The sequence below is a fragment of the Antechinus flavipes genome, chromosome 4 (genome assembly GCF_016432865.1).
Source record: "Antechinus flavipes isolate AdamAnt ecotype Samford, QLD, Australia chromosome 4, AdamAnt_v2, whole genome shotgun sequence".
Lineage (NCBI taxonomy): Eukaryota > Metazoa > Chordata > Mammalia > Dasyuromorphia > Dasyuridae > Antechinus > Antechinus flavipes.
In genome coordinates, this window is record NC_067401.1 from 372384639 (window position 1) to 372405916 (window position 21278).

At 37.6% G+C, this 21278-nt stretch overlaps 1 protein-coding gene and 1 long non-coding RNA gene across 3 annotated transcripts in view; one reads left to right on the plus strand and one right to left on the minus strand.

Moving 5' to 3' along the window:
• Positions 1 to 12527, minus strand: part of SMYD2 (SET and MYND domain containing 2) — an 86876-nt gene extending 74349 nt beyond the window's left edge. The window contains exons 1-2 of one of the 2 annotated variants that reach the window (XM_051998380.1): positions 12295 to 12527; positions 11625 to 12069 (exon numbers count right to left, since the gene is read on the minus strand). In XM_051998380.1, the coding sequence (XP_051854340.1) occupies positions 11625 to 11815 (191 nt within the window). In that variant the 5' untranslated portion in view covers positions 11816 to 12069; positions 12295 to 12527. Of the gene's footprint in view, positions 1 to 11624; positions 12256 to 12294 lie in introns of those variants that run through there. The other variant, XM_051998381.1, reaches the window with a different exon arrangement.
• On the plus strand, positions 1736 to 9722 carry LOC127562557 (uncharacterized). Its single transcript, XR_007953698.1, has 2 exons — positions 1736 to 2139; positions 9526 to 9722. It is a non-coding gene; the product is annotated as an uncharacterized LOC127562557 (long non-coding RNA).
• Positions 12528 to 21278: the final 8751 nt, after the last annotated feature.

The window sequence follows — 21278 nt, forward strand, 5'->3', positions numbered from 1 at the left end:
GCTGGATTCCAATTTCTGGGCAAAATGTGAGAAGGTGCTATTAAAAAGAATTAGATGAGCCACCCACACTGGAGAACAAAACTGATGAAAAACAAATATTGTTCCATCTTTGGCCAGGCAGTCCACCATGGCAGTCCATCAATACATATATCATGGATAAGAACTGTAGATGGTCAATGAACAGAGTTCAGAACGAAACTAGAGAAATAAGAAAGAACTGAATATCATTTGAAGAATTGGGCAGAACTTTTGACAGCAATATCTTTCCATTAGAGTTAGATGGCTTTGAATTATAGAAGAACCTGATTTTGAAAAATTAAAATTAGAAAAGAACCAAAGAATAACGGCAAGATGCAGAATAATGGGTATAAGAAAGTCGCCATGTATCACTAATAAAAATTTACATGAAAGAACTGAAATTAAAAAAAAAAACAAAACTTCAGGGATATATACGATTAGCAAAAGATGAGTATTAATTACATATCAAGAGTGAGGGATAACAAACTATCTGAGGGCTGCATGTTACCCATGAGATAGCAGAAATATCAAAGAAAGACCTCATATTTTCTGGAGGATTTACGGAAAAGCCTGACAAAAACTACATAGAATGGAACTGTCTAGTGGACACATTGTGATGTGTACAGAGTATTGACACCCATAAGAGCATAAATTCATCAAAGTATTGCTAACAGCAGTTTGTAAACATTTAGAAAGGGAAATAAAGATTCATCAAAAAGAGGTCATGTCAATATCATTTCCTTTTTCTGACATAATTTCCAAATTGCCATATCAGAGCAATGTTGTAGACCAATATACTGGATTAATTTAACAAGGCATTTGACATTCTCTCATAATATTCTTTCTAGACAAAAGAGATGAGTACTAGATAACTGTACAGTTGGATGGATTCAAAACTGGTTAAATGACTGGACTCACAGAGTCAAATTGAGTGATGTTAAGATATTAATAGCGGGATGCCCCAAAGTTCTATTTTTTGGTATACTGTGTTAAATATTTTTTAATGACTTAGCTGAAGGTATATATAGAACAATGAACAAATCTGCAGGTGACAAAGTTGGGAGGGACAGGTACTAAAATATCTGAAAGTATAAAAATGGCAGATTTAATGGCAGATTCAATAAAATTGAATCATGAGAAATTGTAAGGTCTTGACCTTCAGGTCAAAAATCACAAGTATAGGATGGCAGAAGCAAAGCTAGTTAACGATTCCTCTGAAAAGTAATGTAGAGATTCAAGTGAACTGCCAACCTTATAAGAGTCAATAGTATGACCTGGCAGATCAAAAAAAAAGGCTGATGCCATGTCAGGGTAATAGCAGGCTAGTATCCACCACAGGGATAATGACAATCCTGCTGTTTTCTATCTTTCTAAGACCACATCTGGATTATAGTATTCAGTTTTGGGTACATTTCTGAAGGGGCTTTGACAAGAGGCAGCATGGTTTCATGTAAAGCAGTAGACTAGGTACTCAAAGAGCCTGGGACCAAATATTGGTGCTGCTATTTATAATCTAGGCAATCTTGGTCTCTTAATCTGTGAATCTGTGAAATGAATGGGTTTGATTGGGAGCCATCTAAGATCTTTTTAACCTCTAAATTCTGTACATTCAGAAGTATGATTAGTCTGGCAAGAGGACTGATAACTATAATAAGAAAATCATTTGAGGGCAACAGAGATATTTAGCCCAGAAAAGCCAACATTTAAAAGTGGCATTATAGTTTTCTTTAAGTAATTGAAGGACTGACATGTGGGAGAGCGATTATATTTGTTTTGCTTTACTTCTAACATGAAAATTATAACGAAAAGAAGTTATAGAAAGGCAGATTTCAGCTGGGTGGGGTGACACATGCCTGTAATCTCTGATGCTAGGGAGGCTAAGGCTGGTGGTCCATTAGAACTTGGAAGTTCTGAGCTACAATGTATTCTCAACTGATCATGAGTTGCAGTATTCTAAACTGATAGGGCATCCAAACTAAGTGTAACATCAGTAGAGTGAACCACTGGGAGCAGGGGTTGGCTGCCAGGCTGTCTACAGAGGAGCTAAGTGGATGGACTATTTTGGAAAAGGAACCAGTCAAATCTTCTGTACTAATCAGCAATGGAAGGAATACTCATGAGGTACTGCTGCACTTCTAACTTGGGCCAGATAGGGAGATCCAGTATCAAAAAATGAATGAATGAATGAACAAAGGCAGATTTCAGAGCTAGATATGAGGGAAATTTTTATAACAACTTGAAATGTCCAAAAGCTACTGCAAAAGGTAATGTTTCCCACCACTGAGAGTTTTAAATCAAAGATTCTTAACTTGGAATCCATAAACTCTTAGAAACTTTATTTTGATAAGTATATTTGGACATAATCCAATTTCCTTTGTAATTTTATGTACTTTATTTTCTGTTTATGGGTCGATAAAATGGGACAATAGGCTTCATCAAAATGTTAAAAGAAATCCATGACACAAAAATGATCCTTTAAAAAGAGTCTGGCTAGCCACTTATAGACGATTTAGAGAAAATTCTTTTTTCAAATTATTAAAAAAAACTTCAATGAATTAAATATTGCATCACTATTTTTTTTTTAACATTTTCTTTTAAGGTTAAATTTTATTTTATCTGCCTCTTCCATCCCCAACCATTGTAAAAGCAAAATTAATTCCTGCATTGTTCTGCACTGGCTCTATTCAAAATTTTAAAAGCCCCAATCTGCACTCAGAAAATGGATAGCATGTTTCATCTTGAATCCTTTGGAACTGTGTCTTTCATTATATCTTTATAATGTTATTGTATAAATTGTTGTCCTGGTTCTGTTCCCTTCACTTTGTATCAGTTCATAGAAGGGTTCAGAGCGTTTTCTGAAATTATCCTGCTTGTCATTTCTTATAGTATAATTGCATTCTATTACAATCATATACCACAACTTGTTCAGTCATCTTCCAATTCACAGACTGTTCCTTGGTTTCCAATTCTTAGCAGAGTTGCTATGTATATTTTTGTACATATGTGTTCTTTTCCTTTCTTTGACTCTAGAAATGACTCACAATCAAGAAAGCATGAGGCTCTATGGTCTCTGAAATTTAATGACTCATTGCTAGTTAGGTAATTTTTCTCAATACCCACTATACAACTTCTATCATCAGTGATATAATCTGCAAATGTACTTTTTGTTTGTGATCTCCACAAACAAAACTTTATTAGGAGTAACATTATCACAGTTTACTAAACATTTGTATTTCTGTAAAGTCATGGATGGGAGATGATCATTTTACTTGCGATCCAGAAGTCATGCTTAGATCAGGTGGCTCAAACCTCAGTCTGCAAGAACAAAAGGGTTAGAGTCACCTGATTCTTGGATAACTTTTCTTTTTTTGAAACTGGAATATTTCCAACAAAGCTGCCATATGACCATACACAGAACTCTTCCTTGCTCTGGGTTTCCAGTTCTGGCAATAAAGGGATAATAACACTTGATCTCTATCTTTCAGAATTATAGGGAAAAATTGATTATGACTAACCTCCCATTTCTTAGTACTATATTATTAAATAATTAAAAGATTTACCTCTCAAGTACCTGTAACACTAAAAAAAAAAGGAAGTGTCACCTGCAGTGTTCTTAAGAAAGGCAATGTCATATAGTGGAAAAAATGCAGATTTGGGGTCAAGAAAATGCAGTTCGAATTCTGCCTTAGACATTTACTTGCCATGTGACCTTGAGTGAATCACTTAAGTTCTCCTCACCTCAGTCTTCTCATCTTTGGAAAGGGAATAATAACAGCACCTATCTCGTCTCACAGGATTGTGGTGAAGAACAAATGAAACTCTATGTAAACTGCTTTGCAATCTGAAAGTCATACATGCTCATTCTTCTTATTGCTTTTAATGTTTAATAGGGATGATCAAGAGAAGAAATACCTCAATAATCATTTTACTTAAATTTAAATAAGGAAAACTTTTTAGGCACTTCCATTGCCTAGGATCAAGAAACAATTGGCAAAGTAAGAATGTATTAAAGAAAAAAAAATAAAGTCCCTAAAAAAAGGATTTCTTTTTAGCTTTAGCAATACTTAAGAAACAATTACACTTCTGGAAACACTTTGTAAAAACTTTCATTTTTAAAATCAACTAGTGTAAAGCCTAGCAGATTTTCACTTGGAATTCCAGGGCTTTTCCCTAGCAGTTTCATATTTTAGTAGCACTGCAATGGTAAAAAAGAGAACATGAAGTCAAGACAAGATGATTAATTAAAACTGAGTTTAGGCAGAAGAATGTAAGTATATCATTAAAGGGAAATACCATAGGCCTCAGTTAACAGACACACTAATACTTATTACAAAATTATTTAAGAATCAGAATATTTGGAGCTAGAAGGGAGAATTAAAAGTTATTAAGTTTTAAAATTTAAAAAATACTTTAGAAATTAACGACAAAAGACTTGGTGTCGCAGGAAAAACACTGAATATAGAATCTAGAAACCTGGGTTCATTTCCCAGCTCTTCCTGTTGGTCAAACTATATGATCTTGATCCTGTATAACTTCTCTGGACCTTAGCTTCCTTATTTATGAAATGAAGAAGCTCAACTAGATAGCTCACTCTACTATAAATCCTATAAGCCTCTGCTAATAAAAAGTATTCACTTTCTCCACATTCCAGAAAAAAGAAGGTGGTATAAAAACTGTAAGGACATTATGCTGTCTTTGAAGGATTAGGTAAAAAGGGAATATCACACCAGGTCAAAAGAAAGGAGTCTAAATTACCAAGACAAACCAGCCACACCAACTTCAGACACCAGATGTTGGTGCCTGAGTACTGTTAAGTCTCATTTTGTTTTAAAGGCAAAAATAGAGGAATAGTAATTTTGGAATCTCCAAAACATGGTACAAAATTCTGAACTCTTAACAATGGAGAACTGTGCTGAGACTTAAAAAGGGGAGATTGGATGCTAATTGTGAAGTGAAAGTTTTATACAAAGTTTTCTTGGCAATTACCTTTATTCCAAGTTCTCAAAATAAATAAATCCTTCATGTTCCTTACCAGATTACATATATCCTTGAAGACTACTAAAGTACTGACTTACCAACTATATGGTTTAGCCTTGGATTTTTAAAAGGATTTACAAAGGGTCTAAGAGTTTTGAAAGCTGTAAAAATTAATGCTAATAGTCATGAAAGAATAAAGGTTATTCTGTATCATAAATACTTTAAAAAGTTCACTTCCTGGCATCCTGGATCAAAAAAGATTATAGGGTCTGAAGATATTTAAGGCAGAGGTTGAAAAATAATTGTCTTTCTAGAGTTATCTGAGTAAAGGGGAATGATAATATAAGGAACCTTTAAAGAACACTTTAAAATTTGCAAAGTGCTTTTACATATATTATTTCTCTGATCTTCTACAATTTCTTGATGCCAAATCCAACATTTTATCCACTATGACAGAACCATTTACGTTTCTTATCACAGTAGCTCTGATTCTCATAAAATCCAAAAAATATAGCAAACCCAAGAAAAGAATGTCTCTTATCTGCTTTTTAATGTCTAAAAGCAATTTATTCTTCCCCTTAGCTTTGCTTAATTACCTTTGATATACATGACTTTTTTTTTTCCATCAAGGGGAAAAAATTGATTTAAAAAGGCATGGCAAAATGGAAAAAACCTTGGAAATGAAGTTATAGAGGATCCTGTTTTGAATCCTTGCTCTTTAAAATGCTGAAAAAACTCACTACTTCCATGGGCTTTGGTTTTTTCACCTGTGAAATGAATAGGCTGACTATAGATGCTCTCAAAAGTCCCTCCCAGATACAATCCTAATATCACCTCAATCTTTATGAAGGAAAGCAGCGGTGAAGTGCTCTGTCAATAATTATCCAGAATTTGATTAAAATACTTAGTTATACCAGAAACAGGGCCATACCACTTTTCATCTAGAGGTCATTCTTTTTTCTAAGAGAACAGAGCTGATTCAACATTTGAAGATTTTGTGGATCTGTGTTCCTGGGATTTTTTTTAAGGAGGTGCTAGATGATGGTTTTGATTCACTGGTGAATTGCAACTATGAATCTGCTGTTTCTTTTTATCTGCAATGCATTCCAAATGTGCAGCCAGCTCTAAGCCCCAACAAGTGATAGAAGAAGTTTCCCTCACATATGAAAAATATGCATGATATGATACTATAATATCTGAAGTCTTAAAAGACTGCTACTTGCCACAGCTGCAAGAATCCTGCTGTAGATTAAAGAACAGAGAAACCTAATCGTTCTGCTTTAGTAGCAATATCCTTCATGCCATGTGGCAAATACACCTTCCTGGCCTCCTTTTCTAATATCCTTTTATTTTACTTTAAAGTATTCTCATAGTCTGTACTGAAGGATTAGACAAAGCTATAACCACAAGAAGGTGTTTGAGGGCATTACCCCATTTTCATGAAGTAAGGCAGGACCTACCACAGCTGGAAATCACTCATCTCAGTGATACTGTTTGTCAAACATCAGATTTGGAAGGGAAGGGTCAACACACTTCAAATATAATCTGAGAAGGACAAAGTACAATAGATATTGTGTATTTTCTCTAAGTAGAGCAAATAACTAGTCTGGAGGTGCTGCCGCTACCAAAATTTGAGGAAAAAGACTCTGGATTTGGAATCAAAAAGAGAAGACCTGAGTTCAGATACTGCTTCAGAAACTTACTAATCATGTGACTCTGGCCTAGTCATTTAACTTCTCTCAACTTCAGCTTTTTCATCCATAAAATGGACTTAATAATAGTATCTACATCCTAAGGTGGTTGTGAAGATGAAATAACATATGTTAAGTGTATTGCAAACTTTAAAGTGTTATATGAATATTAGCTATTATTATCATGACTATTATTAGCCATCATTATTAGAGGAAGTTAGATCTATTTTCTTCCCCTAAAGAATCTCTACCAACTGCTATTCAGAATCAACCCCATCCCCATAAGAAAGCCTTTTTTTGTGTGTAGCAATAGCAGATGAACAGAGAGATTTATCAAGGGGAGGAAACAGGTATGGTTCAATGGTTGATGAAACATTGATTGATACCTAGCACCAGTAGTGTACAGGTATTTAAATGATTGATTAAAAGATGAGAGATTAGACATTATGACAGAAAATGATAAAAGAGGAAAGGACCATGTTATTGAACCCATAATAAATTTGGGGGACATTCATGGAAAAGAATACTTTGTATAACCAGTCAGTCCAACATTAGTAGAATTCCTAGGTCCCATTGGCATTGAGAGACCTCAAGAATATAATTATGAATATACTTTAAGACCAAATAAATCTCAGTGAGCTGAGTATAATGCAAGTTTTCCCAATTGATGTTCTAGGGATACCTGAAATGGGGAAAGGACTATTTGTTGTCCCCAAATTTGAGAAGTAAAAATCTGGCATGGAGAAGACTTGCCCTACAGCACTGTACACAGAATGAAAAGCAACTGTAGCACTGCGGCTGCTTTCTCCTTTACTGAGAACAAGAACATAACTCACCGTTATGCTCTAAATGCTCTAAGATTTACAAGGCTCTTTCTTCACTATCTCCCTCAGATTTCTCTTCCCCAATATCCTATCTCTTGCCAGCTCTCAACCATTCTATCTTTTTAACATCTCTCATACTCCCCACCTTCTCCCCTGATTTTGCTACCACCCTGATACAGACCCTCATCACCATGTGCCTTGATTGTTGCCAAGAGCCTGCTGGTGGGTCTCCCTGTCTCAAGTCTCTCTCCATTGTAGTTTATCTTCCCTTTGGCTGTCAAACATCTTCTAAAAGTGTACTCTCTCCAGCACCCCCCAGCCATTTAAATAAATTTTTGATTACTCCTATTACTTCCAGGATCAAATATAAAATCTGTCTTTCAAAGGACTTCATAAATTGGCCCCTTCTTACCTTTGAAATTTTCTTAGACCTTACTCTCCCAATCACATATTATTGGATCAGTGATACTAACCTCCTGCACCAGAAATTTCCACTTTTGTGCAATTTTACTGGCTGTCCCCTACACCTAGAATTTTCTCCTTTCTCACTTCCACCTCCTAGCTTCCTTCATGTCCCAGCTAAAATCCCACTTTTTACTAGAAACCTTTTCTGACTCTGTCCTCTCCTTAATGAGAGTGCCTAGCATGTTCAATTTATCCTTTCTATATCTTGTTTGTACCTTATTGTTTGCATGTTGCCTCCCCCATTAGACTGCAAGTTCTTTTAAAGCAGGGACATGGGGGAAGGGCGTCAGTCTTTGTATCTCCAGGCTTACCACAACACCAGGATACTTAGTGGGTGCTTAATAACTTCTCTGGACTTGATTGTTAGGTAGGCAATACAAATATAATCAAGTCTGCCTTAACGATGAGACAATTGAGACATTCCTAGCTTAAGGTCACAGATTCACTCTCATTTTTGTATTAATGCTTGGCACATCTTAAAATACTTAATAAATGCTTGTCGGTAGCCCATCGTGCAACCATCCTTCATATTTTCATTAAGCTTCCATACTCAAAGCTCATCAATACCTTCATTACTCTCCTCCCCGAGTTGACAGTGAAAAGATTCTCCCAAATTCTTCATTTAGGAAGGGCACCCATACTTCCAAGCAGCAACTTTCTCCAGGTCCCCCACTCCTTTCTTTTTAGTGTCCCTTGGGATGTCATCGTTCCTCAAGAGATTACAAGTTTCTTGAAGTCAGCGACTATCTTTATTTGTGCTTTTATTCTCATCCTAGCCAAGCCCTTAGCCTTTAATTATCCCTAGTGCATACAGGTGATTAACAAATATTTATTTTACTGAATGAATAACTGACCATAAGAGACACAATTCAAACCCAGGTTTGTTTATTTTTTTTAAGAGCAAAGATTTTCTTATTAGCTCACATACCTATGAAGTTTGATGGGACTAGAATCAGCTAGAAGACATTTATGTTTTCTTAAATTGTTCTAATGCTGATGAAACATTAATAATATCTTCCAGACAAATAGCTATCAATTTCTTTAAAAAAAAAAATCTGGTGCAAGATAAAGCACTTTGAATAACAATTTTTATACTGAAACATCTCCACAGCAGGAATTTAATTTGCCACTCACTGAAGAAGTTTCTATCACCTAGAGACTGCAGAATGTCTCATTTCTGAAGAGCTTGATGTTTTCTTCAATATGGATTTAGCACTGTTAAAAACGGTGCTATGAGGAAAACAGGGGGAAGGGGAAACTTACTTTAGCTATATTCATTATAAAAATTCCTGAGCAAGAGAATTAAAGCCTTTGGTTTTCTTAATCTAGAGTCCATGAACATATTTTTTAAATAGATTCTGATTCTTGTATTTTAAAAATAAAATGTTTCCTCTATGATGCTATTCATTTTATGTATTTTAAAACATTCTGAGAAGCGGTCCATAAGATTTCAGCAGACTCTTCAAGGGATCCATGACTACGAGGTTAAGAACACCTCTGCTTTAGTTTTATTGGAGGAGGATCTAACCTGTACATTTTCTCATTTACAGTATTCTCACCACATTCCCCTGATGTGGTATGGAGACAAGGAAGCATTATCCTTATCATGGAAATGGAGAGGCACAGAAATTGACTTGCTCTGAATTACTATTTAGCAGAAGAACTCTGAAAACAAATCTAATAAAATCTTCACCCCCCCCCCCAAAAAAAAAAAAAACAAACAAAAAAACTGGTGAACTTGAAAGAACTTTGGTCTGTCATTCTCCTTCCTTGAATAAATTTGGTTTGGCTTTCTAGAGAAAGAGAAAGACAGAGACAGAGAGATAGACAAGAGAGGCTTGGAGGGAGAGAGAGAGAGAGAGAGAGAGAGAGAGAGAGAGAGAGAGAGAGAGAGAGAGAGAGAGAATGAATGTATTATGAGGTGGACCTGATATACTCCAAACAGACATGTGTCAGTTTCAGACAGATGTTTGTAGTTTCTCAATGAAGATGGGGATTACAAAAAGAAATGGGACCAGAAGTGAAGAGGGATATGAGATTTAACAGAGACACTGGTGAATACAGATGGGATCAATGTAAACTTGATCAAGGCTAGTAGAATTGATGCTTAAAGACATTTGTACTGAAATCATACTGAATTAATGGCTTTTGTTGTTACTGTTCAGGCTTTTTAGTTGTGTCATATCCTTTGTAATCCCATTTGGCCCTTTCTTGGCAGGAATACTGGAGTGGTTTGCCATTTCCTTCTCCAAATCACTTTACAGATGAGGAAACTGAGGCAAAAAGTTGGGTTAAGTATCTTCCCCAGGGTCACACAGTAAGTGTCTATAGCTGAATTTGAACTGAGGAAGGTGAGTTTTCCGAATTCCAGGACCCAAAATAATCATTCATGTAAGAAATATTTATTAGACCCACTTTGGACAGAATCCAAAATTAAGTCAAAGAATTGTAGAGTTGTAGTTCTGACTCTAAAACTCATTAGAAAAATTACAGTTTTCACTTCTCCATCTAGCAAATTAGATACCACCACCTGCCCAGTTTAGGAATGAAATCATAAATGAGAAAGTGCAGGCCTATTGTTTACAAAGAGCCATACAAATATAGTGTTATTAATCTTTTCTCCCTCTTAAACAAGGAATGCTATTTCCTGATTATAGAAGGGTTCTCTCTACAACTCAGCTATATTTATAGGTGTACTTAAATAATTACCTGGGGTAGTTCCCCACATTATACATCCAGTCTTTTTCAGTCAAGGCTTGAATTCCAGCCTATCTGATTGACAAGCCAACTCTTATCCCCTCATCCACACTGCCTCTTCTGAATTGAAGTCTCCAAAAATACCACCTCGCCCAAAGCTTTACCTACAGTCAGAGCATTAAGGGAAGAATCCTGCTGCTGAGGAAGTGGACCAAGCAAGGGAACAAATGAAAAAGTGTTGGACCTTCCCCAATTTAATGGGTATCTGAGAGTGGTAGCTGCTTGGAGGTTACCCACTTAAAAGAAAAAGTTCTGGTGGGAGTAAATAAAAGGAGAAAAGCCCAGCAGGAGCCCCAGTGCTTGGGAAGTGACTGACAGGAGGCTCGCTACTCTACAAACTTGGGGTGCGGACTCTAACGAAACTAGGGGTAGCATCCGTACATAGGCTGCTTCCTTAGCCCCTATACAGTTTTCTGGCCGCCATGCCCCCTGCAGAAAGAACCGGGCTAGGGCTTGTAGGGCTTTGGGTGCAATCTGCCCCCAGTACTCGGAAACTCGCTCCAGGAGAGCCCTTGGCTCCAGCCCGTGTTTGTCCCAAGAACTGGAGCGGGGTCCAAGCATCGTATTACTCCTAAGTGATTGAATCTGCGAAGGGGTGGGGCTGGAAAGCGGCAGTCCGTGCTCCGGAAGCCCCCGGGAGCCGCGGCGCCGACCATTCCCCAGAAGTTCCCTTCCTGCTTCCCCCCGCGCCTCCCCCTCCTCCCCCGCGCAGCCCCTCCCCGCGCTGCCCCGTCGGGCTCTAGGACCAGGCGGAGCCCGCCGGCTCTCTCCCGCTCACTTCCTCCCTTCTAGCAGCCCGCCGCTGCTACCACAGGGGTAAAAGGAGTAAGGGGAGTCCCGGCTGGGGGGCGGAGGGGCGGCCCCCAGACCAGGCGGGAGGCGCGCGCCTTACCTGGCGAAGCAGTATTCGCAGTGGTTCCCCCGCTCGTTGACCGTGAGCACGTAGGTGTAGGCCGGGCAGGAGAAGAGCAGGTCCCCGACGCCGTAGCGATGGCGGGCCCGCAGCCCCCGGCCTTTGCCGGGGCTGAAGAACCGCTCGATGCCCGCGTCCTCGCCGTCGCCTCGCGCGTCCTCGGCTCTCATGCTGGCAGCGAGCCCGGGGGTCCGGCCGGAGTGCGCCCTGCCCTGCCCTACGGTGCACGGCTCGGTCCCGGGCTCGGCGGCGACCGCTGCCGCTGCTCCCCGCGGCGCTCCGAGGAGGGAGGACGGCGGCGGGGATGCCAACCCAGGGGTGGGTGCTGCCCGCGGTCAGCTCCCCGCCTACTGTTACTGGAGAAGCGTCACCTGGAGCCGAGCCGAGACAGGCAGGGGGTGGGGGTTCACACCCGCATGGGGAGCTAGGAAAGCAATCCGCGAGGCGCCGTGTAAAGGCCGACTAGCTCCCCGGGAAAGTACTGCAAGCCACCCGCCTGGTCCTAAAGCCCACCCACCGAGGGAGTGGACGGCTGTGCGAGGCACGCGCCGCTTTTGCCCCCCGCGCCCACGGCCTTTTGGTTCCGGCCTGAGCTCTCCCGCACTTGACTTGCCCCTTCTCTTGTTCAGAAGGGACACCCGGCACTCACCTGAAAAGTGGGTGTGGCTAGCCGTTGAGGAGATTCCGGCGAGTGGGTCTGCGGGCGCGGTGGGCTTCTGGATGCATCCTCGGTTGTATCTAAATGCTACGGGATCTTAAAATGCAAAGCTCTACTTCCACCTTCTCTAGAAGTCCACAAACACTTATTAAGCGCTTACTATATATGAGTTAAGTGCTTAAGAGTCACAATGCCAAAAAAAAAAAAAAAAAAGCCAATTCCCCTCCCCCTCAGCGCCTGCCTTCAGGGAGCTCACAATTCAGTGGGGGTGGGGCGGGGACAGAAAACCTGCCACCCCAGTGGACAGCAAGGTGTATACAGGATAAACTGGAAGTAATCTCAGAAGAAATTGATATTAACTGGGGATTAAAGCGGAGACAAGGAAGCTTGCAGGCACGGATAAGGAGGCAGAGCAACTGAGGCCAGGAAAGGCCGCGCGTGCTTGCCCAAATTCCCATAGGTAATGGATAGCAGAGCTCGACTTTGAAACCAGCCCTTGGGACCTCAGGCAAACCCGTGAGGTGGACGTCCAACTTGCTCATTTTACAAATGAGTACAAGCAGACGCAGAGAGGTGCTCTGATTGCAGATGCAGTGCTCCTTCCAGTATGACTTCGGTCTGTGCTTTGGTTTTCATGTAAACCAACTTAAACAGTTTCCTTTAAAAATCTCAAAGAAAGATAAATTATTCTTGTCTGAAGAAAACTTAAAAATCTCCTTATCAGTAGAGGTAGAGGAGGATAAACGGGACCTAGGGATTTTATTAGGGAGACATTTGAAGAAATTGGAAAGAAATTTAGAGGGATAGAACACAAATCCAGTAAGCCTTAGTCCCAAGGCTAGAGGCTTTTAAAATTTGCACAGTATTCTCTCGGAGTTTCCAGTTTGTGCTAGTTTAAAATCCCTTTTGGCCCCAGTGTGCTAGCTAAATACTAAATCCAGGCGATTAGTCTGGATTATCAGTAAAATCAGTCTAATTGGCTACCTCTCTGTCTAGTGAATGGGCCACTTTGAGAAGAAATTCAGAAATCTCTCTTCAGAAAATTTGTAATCTAGTTGAGAAGTTGTTTGAAGGAGAACCCGGAAATCCTGGGAACCCTGCTAAATTATTCTTTGCAGTTGCTTGGGAAAGGGTTATTTGAGCTTTAGTTTACCAAACAGTAAAATAGGGACAGTTGGTCCCATGCCTTCCTCAAGAAATCGGAACGATTGAATGAAAAATAGTTTTCAGCACAAAATACAAAAATTGTGCTGATTGTATTGTACAATATAGCTATAAACTGCCTTGTAATTCAAAGATGAAGTGATTCATGTGAGTTGGTATAGTCAGAGAAGTCTTCATGAGATCAGGAATCGAATGAGAGGAAAGAGATCAAGAAAAAAGGTCATGGGGCATGAGGTGGCGAAGTGGATAGCGCACCAGCCCTGAAGTCAGGAGGACCTGAGTTCAAATTCGAACTCAGACACTTAACTCTTCCTAGCTGTGTGACCCTGGGCAAGTCACTTAACCTCAATTGCCTCAGCAAAAAAGAAAGAAAGAAAAGAGGTCATCTGTATGAAGATAATTGACATTTAATTCAGCACATTTGAGAATCATGGATCTAGGTCTCCAAACACATGTAGTTCTTAAGTTTGCATGGCACTTTATATTCATTACCTTATTGAATCTTCATAACTATCTTATGAATTAGATTGTATTATTACCATTTTTATAGGTGAGGAAACCAGGTTCAAAGAAATTCAATAACCTGCCCATAAGCACACAGCTAGTAAGCCTTGGAGGCAAGAATCTAATTCAGGTATTCTTGATTCTTATTTGAGCAGGATTTCATAGAATATTATATAACTTCTGCAATTTATGTGTGATGCGGCCAATGGTGCAGTTGGAATTTTGCTCCTCTTTTAGAAATTGCAAAGAGCAGCATCAGATTTTAATGAATATAGTTCTGGCCTAGGAGTTATTAAGATTGGGATTTAAGTCCCACCCTTGACATGCATTAACCATAGATCAGCAAGTTATTTCATCTTTCCATATCTCATGCAGGATATACTTCTATATCAAGACCAAAAGTTAAACTTGCAAAGTAGACATGCCCAGCCTCTATTTTGTTATTCAGTTGTGTCCATGTCTCTATGACTCCATTTGGGGTTTTCTTGGCAAATCTGTATTTTTGGCCTTCTCCAGATCGTTTTACAGAGGAGGCAAATAGGGTTAAGTGATTTGCTCAGGTTCATACAGTAAGGATCTACGGCTAGATTTGGATTCAGAAAGATAAGTCTTCTTCCTGACTTCAACATTCTATTATGCCACCTAGTTGCCTTACTTCACACCTAGCCTCTAAGGCAGGAGTTATTTGAATGATTAAAGGGAAGGCTGTTGGAAGATCCTGGGTCTTAATGTATTATAATTGACATTGCCAAGCATATGGCCCAGACCAGAACAGATGTCAATTTTAAGCAGCATAAGTGACTTTATTTTTCATGGATGCACAAACTAATACAACTTAATCAAAGTCACACATCATATAATCAATGACAAAGCCTAAATTAGAATTTAGTCCACAATTTAGCTAACTAACTTGAATAGCTGATCTTATGTAAGGAGATACTTCCTGTTTTGATAATGAAGACAGCACATGCCCCCAAAACAGGAATACCAGAGTTTTGCCTCTGGCACATACTGGTTGTTTATGGGCAAGTGATTTCTTCCTTTCCTTCTTCCCTCCCTTCCTCCCTCCCTTCCTTCCTTCCTTCCTCTCTCCCTCCCTCCCTTCCTTCCTTCCTTTTTTCCTTCCTCCCTCCCTTCCTCTCTCCCTCCCTCCCTCCCTCCCTTCCTTCCTTCCTTCCTCTCCCTCTCTCCCTCCCTCCTTCTCTTCCTTCCTTCCTTCCTCTCTCCCTCCCTTCCTCCCTTCCTTTCTTCCTTCCTTCCTTCCTCTCTCCCTCCCTTCCTCTCTCCCTCCCTTCCTTTTTTCCCTTCCTTCCTCCCTCCCTTCCTCCCTCCCTTCCTCCCTTCCTTCCTCCCTTTCTCCCTTCCTCCTTTCCTCCCTTCCTTCTTCTCTCCCTCCCTCTTTTTGGAGGCAATTGGGATTGATAATTTACCTAGCTTCACACAGCTAGTAAATGTCAAATGTCAAAATATTTGAATTCAGGAATTTGAGTTTATGTTTCCTTTCACTTAGTACAGTCTTGTAAGATCTTCCAAGTTTCAGTAATTGCAGTTCATAACAAAGTTTGGCAGTATTTGAGCCCAATGAGAAGTGACATGTGGAATTCTTGCCAGCATGGATAGGTCAACAATGTTTAGGATGATATATTCTTGGAAGTTAACTTGACAAATGCATTGTTAGCAACCATTTTAAATTTCAACTTATTCTCATTAGAGACTGTGTGTCCCTGGATTGGGAGAATGTTTTCATTCTTTTTTTTTTGTTGTATTTTCTCAATAAATATATTTTTGTAAAATCTAATTGATATTAATTGGTTAGTTTGATAGAAGAGTCAATTGATGATACCCAAGAGATAGTAACTTATGAGTGGTGATGATATTTTGTAAATCTTTATAGACAATTCTTGTAATATCTTGTAAAAGTCTTGTCTCTCATCTCACTATCATCCTGGAATGAGGGCTTAAGCCTGTATTAATAGAATTACCATTCTATGGTCACACTATTATTAATAGTCCCCTTTAACACTCCATGATGCCTTGGAGTTACTTCTAGAATTCTGAAGTTGAAATAGGAACTTAGTCTAGTTGCTGTCCTGTCAATTGAGTTATGGGTAGGATAAGAATTCTCCCAGAGTCCACTTATGTAAAATGAAGAAATTGAAGTAGATCGCATTCACATGATCTTATGATCTGTTGAGTTTCAGTCCACCTCTAAAACTTCCATTCTTGTAGCAAACTGATTAAAGGATAGCAATGAAGCTATGGCAAAGCTATGGAATTTTTGCCTTTATGCTGACTACACCTGGGAGTGGGCTGTGACTGAAAACTAGCCACTTAACAATCCAGATGACTAAGACTCTGTGTCTCTTTCTTCAGAGATCAGGGGCAGAACACTTAAGCAGTTCTGTACCTTATTTTGTTCACTGTCTCTTGGGGCTGCTAATTAAGGGGTAAGATAGTGTGAGAAATAATACTGGACACCTGTTTAGTTTTTTTAAAAAACTATTTTAAATTTGTTACAAGAGAAAGTTCAACTGGGTAGTGTTAGAGCATGGTGGAAAGTCTGTATTTGGAAATGAGTATGATGTAAAAATAAAAGATATTGCTAAAATGTAAAAAAAAATTTTAAGATATTAAAATTCATTAGCAGTATAATTAGTAACAGGTTATAAGGAAAACTATGTTATAAAACAACCACTAAGGAATGGCAGCACACCAATCCAAAGAACACTGATGACAGCACACTCTTAAAAGAGCTCATACTTGTCAGTCTATCACTTCACATTCTCACAGACTCTAAAAATAACCTTTTTCCAGCCTGCCAAGCCATACCCCTCTCTTTGAGGACCTTATAACTAGCATGACATGGAGGAAAGGACCTGGTAACATTTTAGCAAGCTAAAATTCCCAAAACAGCATTGAAAAGAGGACAAGGTCTTCTGCTTGTTAGCTTCCCCCAAAACAGATGTCAGAGAAATACAATGTCTTGCTGACAAATTATCCATGGAAAAAATAGATCTCACCTTAAGGGAATAAAGCTGTAAAAAACTGTTTTTATTTAAAAAAATAAAAATAAATCTTTTCTTTAGGATTCTAATGTTGGTTGTTTTTAGATTCCTTCAGTGCTATCATCATTTTATCTTCCAGGTGGTAACCTTCTATTTATAATCTCTTCTCCATTAGAATATAAACTTGTAGTCTGGAAAGGGATTTGGAGGCAGGAGGAGAGAGTTGTCTTATTTTTGTCTTTATTATCTCTAGCAGTCAACATAGTATTTTGCACATAGCAAGCACTGAATAAATCTCTCATTCATTCCTGGGTTCCTTAATTCGAGGTTTTTTCATTTTCCTTCATTCCTTAGATCCAGAAAATTACCAATTCTTTCACCATATCTCCTGTTGTTATCCCTTCTTTTCTATTTCCATTACCATGTGGCCCTAACTATATTGTCCTCATCTTACCAAGATAACAACTGCTCTCTTTCTCTTTCATTTTTGCATTCTTCAGTCTATTTTTAGGGAAGCAAATAGTTGGTGCTGAAGATAGAGCCAGGAAGATCTGAGTTCAAATATGCTCATTGTGTGACTTTGGGGAAATGATTAACCTTCACTTGCCTAAGTTTCTTCATCTGTAAAATAGAGATGATAAGCATGATCTTCTCAGTGTTGTGAAAATCAAATGAGATATTTAAGTGCTTTTCAAAACTTAAAATACTATATTAAACAGTAACTATTAACATTTTAATTCCATATACTACTGTCAAAATAATCTTCTAAAGGAAAAATGGAAAGATTTATGCCATCTAGTACAAAATGAATTGAGCAAAGTCAAGAAAATAAAATTAGATACAATGTAAATGGAAAATATCACAAAACACAAGCATGGCTTCAAAGAAATAAAATAAGATATACCCTCTCAACTCCACTTCAGTGTGGTTTACTGCATATATTTTCTGACTTATTCAGTGTATTGATAAATTTTGTTGATTTTTTTCTTCCACTTTTTCTTTCCTTTAGAAATAGTATTTGTTATATGGAATAAAGTTGGAAGTTGATTTAAATTCTATTTTGCTAAGACTTAGACTAGTTTAATAGTTCTTCTCCTTGTAAACTTCACTTACTAGCAAAATTCTGAATAAACTTTCTTTTTGTCTTAAAATTATCTCTGCCTACACCTTTATAACCCTACCCATCACCCACTTTCCAGAGAAATTGGGTTAATCTGAAGACCAAAACTCATTAATTTAAATTATTATAGCAGCTTTCCCTTGCTTGAAGAATACCCTGTTATTTCAACCATGTTTCCTATCATTCCCTAACCCAAATCCAGTGTTTTATTAGCCCCTGAAAAAGCGTTCCTCATAGCCATTTCCATGCTTTTCCATTTGCTACTATTTTATTTGATATGACTTCGTTTCTCTTCCTCTATCTAGTCAATTAACAAGCCTTTGTGGCATTTCTTAAATACAAACCCTCCCTAAACTTTTCTCCATGGTTACATTTTACACAATTCTTTTTTAAAAATCCTCTATAATGTATGTTATTGTGATACGCACATCATACACATACAGTACTTGGTCATGAATTACCATGGATAAGTATGCTGCCTGGTGTAGTAATAGAGCATACACTGGACTTGAAATCTGAAGATTTGTGTTCAAATGCCATCTCCTCTATTATATGAGTCTGGGGCAGTCATTTAATTCTTCTGGACCTCAGTGTTTTGTCTCTATAAAATAGAATGCTAACACCCTAGTTTTCTCATGACAGTGCTGTGAAAAACAACACATTTTATGACTAAAAAATAGTAACAAAGTACTACATAATTGTAAATAGAGTACTATATAACTGTTAGCTAGTATTACTTTTATACTTAAACATCTCCATGGAATTCTCAATGTGGGTAGGTAACTAGATGGTGCAAAGGAAAGAGCCTAGGATTTAAAGTTAGGATGACTCAAGTTCAAATACTACCCCAAACACTTACTAGATGTAAGACCCAGGGCAAAAACTTAATCTTTCCATGCCTCTGTTTTTTCATTTGTAAAATGGGTATTATAATAATATATAGAGTTGTTTTGAAGATCAAAATAAATAATACATGTAAAATGCTTTGCCAACTTTCAATCAACTTAATAAATGCTAGCAATTATCATTTTATTACTTTAATAGTGAAGCACATAACCTGTTCATGTCTTTTTATCCTTTATGACTCTCTTTGTATTATGACAAATCCTCAATATTGTAGATCTAAGTCAGAAGTTCATAATCCATTTTTGTTTCATGGACTCCTTTGACTATCTGCTAAAACTTATGAACTCTTCGGTATAAAATTCTAAATGCATAAAATAAAATGCATAGTATTTATAAAGGAAACCAATTATTTTTAAAATAAAAGGTATAATCTCTCCCTTCTCCCCCATCCAAGTTCATGAGTCTTCTGAAATCCATGGACTTAAGGCTAAAATCCAAAAATCTAGGACTTCAAAAATGTTACTAATACCAGTATGTTGTGTATTGTCCCTCATTCTTACTGCCTTCTCATGTGCATGCAAATCATTGATTGTATGCTGCGACTTATGTTTCCATTATACATTTTTCTGTCTCCCTTTGGAAAAATCACCATTTAGATTCTTTGAAGATTATGTTGTGCTGTGACATGCAACATATAGTTTCCCTGGATAAATATTGTTGTTTAAAAGATGGGAAGGTTTTTCAGGGAGAGTTTTGTGGTTATTGAAAGTTCTACAGTTCTCAAGTACAATCAAGCTGACTCTTCCTTCCATTAAATTCCAGGCTCTTCTTGTGCATCTACAATATCTATCCAAAGATGTTTGTACTCAATAATATATTGTCCAACTGCATATCAATATATGAGCAACAAACATTTCTCATCCATTTAGGTTTTCTTGTGTCAATTATTAGGCCAGACTCTTTTGAGTGTTTATACATCTCATTTGGGAAACTACTAGCATTATGAGATTATAACTAACACAAAGATATCTGCAAATAGGAATGATTGGAAGACTTCAGCATCAAGGGGGACTCCTTCCACATCATGCTGAACATCTTGTGTGACATTAGCAAAAATCTTTGGTCAATATATATCTTTGTGCTAAATATTTCATGTGATATTAATAATCATAGGATCTGTTTGTAGCTGGGATTTGATTGGAGCAATTCGAATATGAGATGTTATAAGATCCTTTAAGGCTGCATTTTGCTTTTTATGACCAATTTTTATAATCAATAAATAATAAGCAGAGTGAATCTTGTTCTCCAAACTTTTCAGTTAATTGTATAACTATAAAGATGTGGCTTTTAGTAAATAAAACATGAAAATATGCTTTTTTCTTTCTCATATTTTCAGCAAGAATATACTTAGAATACGTGTAGTTCATTATTACAAAGATTTCATAAAAATAAAAAAGTAGGAATATGTATGGATCAATAGGTATTGAAGTTCTGTGGTCTCTTACTATTGGGTTATTTGCTATTTGGACCATTTCTATGTTTACTTGGTCTGGTTCAGATGCTTATCCTGACATAACTTTCTTTGATGCATTACTTTTTCCATTTTTAGCAAATCAGAGACTGAGATACTAGAATTTAAATGTGGTGCATTCACTGACATTGACAAAGAAAATGTATGTAACAAAAATGTTGACAGATCTTTACCTATTTATTTATTTATTCATCCATTTATTTATTCATTCATTCACCCATCTATCTATCTATCTATCTATCTATCTATCTATCTATCTATCTATCTATCTATCTCTTGTCAGTTGTCCTTCCAGTTTTACCTGTAGGTACTCTTGGAATGATTTGACTTACTTGGTCTCAAGTGAAATTTTATGCAAACTTTCCCATTACCAGTTCTTGCATTTTAGGAACTATGAATATAACCTTCTAAAAGGATCTTGTATATTTTGTAATTCATCTCTATAACATTTTGTATATACGCTTATATTTTAATACAGTATATTGCCTTTGGCTGCCATTTCACTTCACTTAGCAAATGTTTGCTGACCACAATTTTTTTCTCAGCTCTTTTAGCTTCTTCTTTGGGGCAATTATTTTAATTCCCATTTTAATAAATAACTTGTTTGGATAGGTTCCATTGAAACTGCTGTAATTTCATACAAAGGTTGCAATTTCATAATATATCTTCTTCCAAGTCTTTTTTTTTATTTTAATATTGATTTTTACCTTTATGCTAATAAGCCAGTAACACAATTGACATCAAAGTGATTTCTATATTGCTAACCAATTATTGTTAAGATATATAGTCAAGCTCATTTTTTTTT